The 7,223-nt window shown below is 57.8% G+C and overlaps 1 protein-coding gene across 1 annotated transcript in view; it reads right to left on the bottom strand.

Moving 5' to 3' along the window:
• Window positions 1-319: 319 nt before the first annotated feature.
• The window catches only part of RPS6KA4 (ribosomal protein S6 kinase, 90kDa, polypeptide 4), a 12,270-nt gene continuing 5,366 nt past the window's right edge, over window positions 320-7,223 (bottom strand). Inside the window, exons 9-17 of the mRNA XM_012665357.1 lie at window positions 6,233-6,397; window positions 3,784-3,912; window positions 3,455-3,588; window positions 3,251-3,344; window positions 2,596-2,769; window positions 2,325-2,519; window positions 1,820-1,979; window positions 1,472-1,635; window positions 320-1,233 (exon numbers count right to left, since the gene is read on the bottom strand). Coding sequence (XP_012520811.1) covers window positions 1,060-1,233; window positions 1,472-1,635; window positions 1,820-1,979; window positions 2,325-2,519; window positions 2,596-2,769; window positions 3,251-3,344; window positions 3,455-3,588; window positions 3,784-3,912; window positions 6,233-6,397 — 1,389 coding nt within the window. The 3' untranslated portion in view covers window positions 320-1,059. The remainder of the gene's footprint in view (window positions 1,234-1,471; window positions 1,636-1,819; window positions 1,980-2,324; window positions 2,520-2,595; window positions 2,770-3,250; window positions 3,345-3,454; window positions 3,589-3,783; window positions 3,913-6,232; window positions 6,398-7,223) is intronic.

The following is a 7,223-nucleotide window of genomic DNA, read 5'->3' on the forward strand; positions in this document are numbered from 1 at the left end:
AACTTTCTGCTGTGCTGTCAGCATTAAATGTATTTTCTACCTACGATGATCAGAATGTAGCCCCATCAGAAATACAGGAGCACTTGTACTTACAACCAAAAGAATCCTAAATGATATATGTCAGAGCTGTCCAGATGCACAGCCAAGATGAGAGTTTGGCCCTCCTACTGCTCATGTCAAAAGCGAAGGACACAGGGTACCTTCTTATCCCAAAAAGGTCTGCCAGTCCCTCCCCTCTGAGGTCCCAGGCTCCATGGGCTGACAGTCTGCCCAGGACCTCTCTCCAGACATCCACACCATGAACAGGCACACATGCAGATGCCACACACAGCACTGGGTGGACTTTTATTTTAAAGTCAAAGGCACAGCCTGGATGGGCTGAGGCAGTGACCATGGATGCCCAGCCCAGGCCCCCAAGGCCCCACTCCCAGCCAGGAGCAGCTGTGCCAAAGGGGAGGGGGTGGGCGACAAGGGGGCCTCCTCTTTTAGGGGGTCGCCTACTTCTTTCCTCAGCCCCAATAGGGGAGAAGCAGGTGACATAAAGTGAGGCAGAAATGCTTCAGGGAGTCCCTCAAGCCCTCTCCCTCAATCCCCCCAACACAGGTGTTTGGTGGACATAATTGCACAGACAGTCCATAAAGTGACAGCTTGATGGGTGGCCCCTCCCAGGAGCAGGACCTCAAGGGAGAATAGGAGAGGGGAGTCCCAGTTTCTCCCTTGGCAACAGTGTTTAGAAATGGGGCGGGGGGGGGTCTTTCCCGTTGGAGCAGCCCCCTGGGAGGAGCCTTCTACCCACATGAGGCAGTGGCTTAGGAGAGGGCCTCCCACACCCCACTCCCCAGCAGGCCCCTTCCTTCCCTGCAGCTCTAACTCTATCTGGTAAGACATAAAAAATTCTCAGCTTATAAAAATACTTCTGCTCTGTCTGGAAGTAGGGTGGGAGGGGGAAGGACGATCCCTGGGGATCAGGGCGGAGCCGCTGGCAGAGGGCTGGGGGCAGTGAGCCGGGCTCCCAGGACACAGCCTCTATGGGGGAAGCGGGGATCACAGTGGCAGGGGCTAGGAGGGGGACAGGGGGCCGTTGGCTCGGCGGGGGGTGCCCTTGGCGGTGGGCACTGGGGAGCCGCGGCGGGAGGCCGTGGCGCTCCGCAGCTTCTGCTTTCGCCGCTTGGCCAGGGGTGCGTTCTCCACACTCTTCAGGAAGAAGCCCTCGCGCTTGCCCCGGTTGAATGCCTAGTGGAAAGGGGTGGTTGAGTCCTAGGCCTGGCCCTGGCTTCCAGATCCTGGCTTTGGCTTCCATTCGCGGACCTTCCCCCGCTCCACCCACCCCTCTAGGCCAAGGCCAACAGGCCCCTGGCCTCCGGCCTCCAGCCTCCCGCAAGGTCAGGGCGCAGACCCCCCAGAGGCCAGACTGGGTTCACGTCGCCTTCTGGGCGGTAACGACGCCGCCTCTCGAGGCCCCGCCCCTTACCATGAAGGTGGCGTTGAGCCCGGAGCGCACTGCTGGCCCGGAGGACTCCAGCACGTCGGGCGTCCGGAGCGGGGGCGAGGAGCGCGCGCTGCCGTCCTGCAGCCACGAGCTGGCCCGCAGCCCCTCGAGCTTCAGCCTCTTGGCGGGGTCAACAGTCAGGAGCCCTGGAGGCGGGGCGGGGAAGTGTGGGGAGGGGCCTTGTGTGGAGTCTGCACTGCAGCTAACAGCCCCGCTCTCCTCCCCTACCCATCCCCCAACCAGGACAACTAACCCGGTGACCATCCCCGTCCCTGCATAACCACATGACCGCCGCTCCCCAACCATGATCTGCGACCTCCGGCTCCGCACCTCGGACCAGCTCCTTGGCTTCCTCCGACACACCCTGCCAGGCCTCCCCGTCAAGAGAGAAGCGCCCCTCGCGGATCTTGCACATGATCTCGGCCGCCTGGCTCTGCCCGCCCTGGCCTGAGGCCCCCTGGAAGGGGACCTGCCCCGACAGCATCATGTACTAAGAAGGGGGGAGGGGGCGGGGAATGAGAGCGGCCCAGGCTACAGGCTGAGCCTGACCCCGCAGCCCGGCCACACAACCATTCACCCTCTCCTCTAGGGTAACTCCTGAGACCCACGCGTGACGAACCCTGACTTCTAACCCCCTACTACACGGTGCCCCTTCCCCAGCACCAGAGCAACCCTGCCTCTGTGTTATGACGGCTCCTGATCCACCCTCAGCCCAAACCCTTCTTCGCCCACCGAGATGACTCCTGTCTCCTGCCTCGGGCTTCTCCGCACCAGGAAGACCTCTGACCCCAGGCCCAGGCCACCCTGAACCCTCCTGGAGGAGCGCGTCCCATACCAGAATGACGCCCAGGCTCCAGAGGTCGCAGGACTCGTCGTAGCCCTGCTGCGCTAGCAGCTCGGGGGCCGCGTACTGCAGCGTGAAGCAGGGCGTCTGCATGGGCCTCCCCGGACTCTGCGGCCGCAGCCGCGCGAACCCGAAGTCGATGATCTTCACCGGGGCCCCGGGCGTGTCGTCGGCGTACAGGATGTTCTGTGAGGACGGCGGGGCTGCGGTCAGAGGCGGGCCCGGCGCCGCAGCCCCGCCCCGCCCGGGGCCCTACGCCCACCTCGGGCTTGAGGTCGCGGTGCACCACGCCCGCCTCCTCGTGCATGAAGCTGACGGCCGACACGAGGCTGCGCAGGATCTGGCTCGCCTCCGACTCGCTGAAGTGCCGCTTCTTGCGGATGTGCTCCAGCAGCTCCCCGCCCCGCAGCAGCTCCAGGACTAGGTAGGTGTGCAGCTGTGCCGGCACCGCGGACGCGGTCAGCACCCACCGAACTGGGCCGGCCCCACCCACCAGCCAGGCCCCGCCCAGTCCTCGGGCCCCGCCCCTGTTCGAGCCGGGACCTCAAGACCACCCCGAGAACCACGCTTAGGCGCCCCGTCAGGGGTCAGGGTCTCAGGACCTACCCCACTGCCTTCAGAGCCGCCCTCCCCCCCCACATCCGCTCCTTGAGGACCACCTTAAAACTCCGCTACCACAAACCCTACCCCTGCATGTCCTCTTCAAATTCCGTTTCCTTGGCCATCCTCAGCTCCTCAGCCTTCCAGCCCTCAGGCCCTATTCCCCTGAAATCCCACCTCTGGGGCCTCTCTGGTCCCCTCCGGGCCCACATGGGACCCCAGGCCCCGCCTCTGGGCCCTCTTCTTTGCCCACCTCCCCGCCCTCCACAGGGCGCCTCTAGCGCCCCTGCGTTCCGCCCCTGTTCGGAAGGCGTCACCTGGTCATGGTGCACCTCGTGCAGAGTCACCACGTTGGGGTGCGACTGGCACAGGCGCAGGGCGGCCACTTCGCGCTGCGTGTTCGCCTCCAGCCTGGGGGGTGGCGCAGGCGGGGTTAGGGTGGCCGACTTCTGGCTCCGCCCCCCAGACGCTGCTCTGCTTGTCCCCACCCGCCGCGGGCCCTTAGGTCTCAGCCTGCCCACCTGCGACTGAGGATCTTGACCGCGAACTCCTGGCCACTTTGGCGCTGGCGACAGCGGCGACATACAGAGAAGCTTCCCTGGCCCAGCGCGGGCTCCCGCAGGTCCAGCTCATACTGCTGGAAGAAGGGCGAGTCCTGGAGGCGAAGACAAACTGGCAAGTCAGAGGTCCCACTCGGGAGCCACGCGGACGCGCCACGCCACGCCACACCCGCCTCGGTGAGGCTCTGGACCTCACCGAGATCACACCGCGGTCGCCGGCTGATACAGGCTCAGAGTCCGCCGGCCTAGACCCCGACAAAACCAATCTCCCTCCACCCGGGTCAGCCTACCTGCATCATGGCGCTCCTGGCCACTGCGGCCCGACCTGGCCGGTCTTCAGCCCCAGGCGCTTCCAGAACATCGGTCATCACCGCATTATTATGGTCAAACAGGATGGACGGTGCCACGAAGGAGTATCCCTGCAAGGGGCGGTAGTCAGGCTGGATGGGCGTGGGGGCTGGGGATGCAGGTGAGAAGTCCCTGCAAGGCCCAGACCTGGGGGGAAGGGGCAGGGGCAAGACCCCTGGACAAGGAGGGGGTGGGGATGGTCCCTTTGCATCCTGGTGCAGGGGATGTATGGACACATTTTTCCACCTTGTTTTATAATACTTGGGGCCGTATCTGTCCCCCACTTAGTCTGTAACCCCACCTTTCTCATCACAGTGACCACCTATTTCCTCCCCCTCCCAGGTGCCAAGGCTCAGAAAATGATGCAGGACTGGGGCCTGGCTCCACACTAAGCTTGCGAGAATTCAGCTGTATCCTCTAAGGAAAAAACTCCATTCCTCCCTTTCAAACCAGGCCCTGGCTGCTTCTGCAAGGGGAGCTACAGAGGAAACGCAGAGGAACCAGACAGAGTTGATTATTTGCTTTTCCTAAACATCCATGTCCTGGCAATCTAAGGGGCTTTCAAGGGTGATTTTAACTGTATGTCATTGTCTCCTAAAAACGTAGCTCTGCTGTGCCCTAGAATACAAGCTCCACGTTGGTGGAATTTTTGTCTGTTAGGTTCACTGATACGTCCCCAGTGCCCAGATCAGTGCCTGGCATGTTGCAGGCACTCTAAAGTACACATTTTTGAATCATTAAATGAATGAATGGAAATAAACACCTACTCAGACAAAAGAACTTTCCCACTAGGACTGTAAGACAATGGAACAAGGGATGTTCAAGCACAGAGTTGTCAATTTGGTGTTTTTTTTTTTAGAGACAGGGTCTCACTCTGTCACCCAGATCTGAAGTATAGTAGCCCAATCATAGCTCACCGTAACCTTGAACTTCTGGGCTCAAGCAATCCTCCTGCCTCAGCCTCCTGAGTAGCTGGGACTACAGATGTGCGACACATGCCCAGCTAGTTTTTTAATTTTTTGTAGAGACAGCGGTCTCCCTGTGTTGCCCAAGTTGGTCTCAAACTTCTGGCTTCAAGAGATCTCCCTCCTCAGCCTCCCAAAGTGGTGGGATTATAGGATTACAGCCACTGTGCCCAGCCATAGCTATCAATTCTAAGAGCTACATAGAGAGTACTGATCCATCCATACATGATATTGGTCTATTCTCATTTAATATTTATAGACCATGTTGTACAGGTCAGGCCCCCACAATGGGCCTGGGGACACAGGAATTAAACACACAGTCCCGGCCAGGCGCGGTGGCTCACGCCTGTAATCCTAGCTCTCTGGGAGGCCAAGGCGGGCTGATCGTTTGAGCTCAGGAGTTTGAAACCAGCCTGAGCAAGAGCGAGACCCCGTCTCTACTAAAAATAGAAAGAAATTAATTGGACAACTAAAAATATATAGAAAAAACTAGCCGGGCATGGTGGCGCATGCCTGTAGTCCCAGCTACTCGGGAGGCTGAGGCAGGAGGATTGCTTGAGCCCAGGAGTTTGAGGTTGCTGTGAGCTAGGATGACGCCACGGCACTGTAGCCCGGGCAACACAGTGAGACTCTGTCTCAAAAAAAAAAAAAACACACAGTCCCACCCCCTGGGGTCTTCCAGACCAGGGGAGATGGCCTCAGGATACATGACAAACTGCTCAGAAGAGGTGCTGTTCAGAGGGCTGGTGCACAAGAGCAAGGTAACCCAGTGGGCCAGGCGAGTGGACAAGGAGGCCTAAAAGATGAGTGGGAGCTTGCCAGGGGGGCTGCTATAGGGAAGGCATGCCAGGAAGTGGGAACGGCGTGTTCAGAGGTGTGTTCTGGAACCTCTGAGCACTTCAGTACTGCCCTCCAGAGAACCAGGTAGCATAATAGTGAGCACTAAGGCTAAGGTGCCGAGCAAGGACCGCATCACACAGGGCCTTGAATGCCAAGCAAAGGAGTTTGGACTTGTCCAACACACCTAAGCTTCTAAAATTGGGTGCAAGGGGCCTGTGTCCCTAGGAATGTGATATGCTATGCCAAGGGCAGGCAAAGCCACAGTGTAAACATGGCATCTCTTCCTAGATGTCCACTTAAGCAAGGAAATCATTTAAAACAATATTTTTGAATAGAAAAGATAATGGAATAAAGGGAAATTAACACAAAGTTTAAACATAAACCATGAACCATCAAATACTTGTCCTGCCCTGGTGGTCTCTATGACTGACAGTACCAGGTACCCTACAAGGAGAGAGGTCTGGGGGAGATGCTAAGTCCTGCCCAGGAAACGGGTTCTAGGCAGTGTCACAGGTCAGCCGGGGCTGAGGCAGGCAACAGCATCCTGTCTGTCCTGCGTCTGGGGGTTCCATGAGTTCTCACTCACCTGAAAGATTCGAGGGTCCCCAGACGGGGGGCTGCCAGGGGGTGAGTAGACAGGCTCCAGCCGAGTAAATTCCTCTGCAAAGTTGCTCACATCCAGCTCTGAGCGGATCTGGGGCCGGAATGGGGCTGGAATCTTCCTGGCAGCCAGAGCAGCCCAATCCAGACCCTGGGGAAAAGGAATCAGAGATTAGATGTCAAAGGGAAGGAACTGGAAGCCCCCTTCCACTCAGGCCACCCTCACTAGGCAGCTCCTCAGCAAGGCAGGGGCTTGGCCGGCATCTGGGGTGGACAGCTGTTCTCCCTGCTACCCCAGCTTCCTTTGCCACCTTCCATTGCAACCTCTGTTCCCCTTGAAAGACCACCATTCTTCCACGCTTGTCAGTTCTGGAACTTTTAATAGAATTGGTGTGAAAAGCAAACAAATCTCTTTCTCCTACTGGACTTAAATCTGAGAGGATGTGGGTCTGGATGTGCCAGGAACCCTCTCAGGGTCTAATGACATCCCTATGCAGAAAAGCAGAACCAAGAGACAGTTTTAGCACCTAGATGCAGCCTTGCCTGAAGTCAGACCACTTTTCTTTGGATTTTTCACTTACAGCACTTAAAATATGCCCTTTTATGTTTAAGCTAATAAATATAAAAGTGGCATGACCTGTTAATTGCCTGCCTAATATCCAGTCTCCGTCTTTTCTCCCTATCTTGCTTAGTACCATAGCCTCAGTTTTATTCCAGGAACCAATATACACAATTAAAGGACTATATTACAAACTTCCCACCAGACATGATGGCTCACGCCTGTAATCCTAACACTCTGGGAGGCCAAAGCGGGAGGATTGCTCAAGGTCAGGAGTTCAAGACCAGCTTCAGCAAGAGCAAGACCCCGTCTCTACTAAAAATAGAAAAAATTAGCCAGGCATGGTGGCGCATGCCTGTAGTCCCAGCTACTCGGGAGGCTGAGGCAGTAGGATTGCTTGAGCCCAGGAGTTTGAGGT

This window comes from Propithecus coquereli, unplaced genomic scaffold (genome assembly GCF_000956105.1).
Source record: "Propithecus coquereli isolate 6110/MARCELLA unplaced genomic scaffold, Pcoq_1.0 Scaffold120, whole genome shotgun sequence".
In the NCBI taxonomy this organism is placed as follows: domain Eukaryota; kingdom Metazoa; phylum Chordata; class Mammalia; order Primates; family Indriidae; genus Propithecus; species Propithecus coquereli.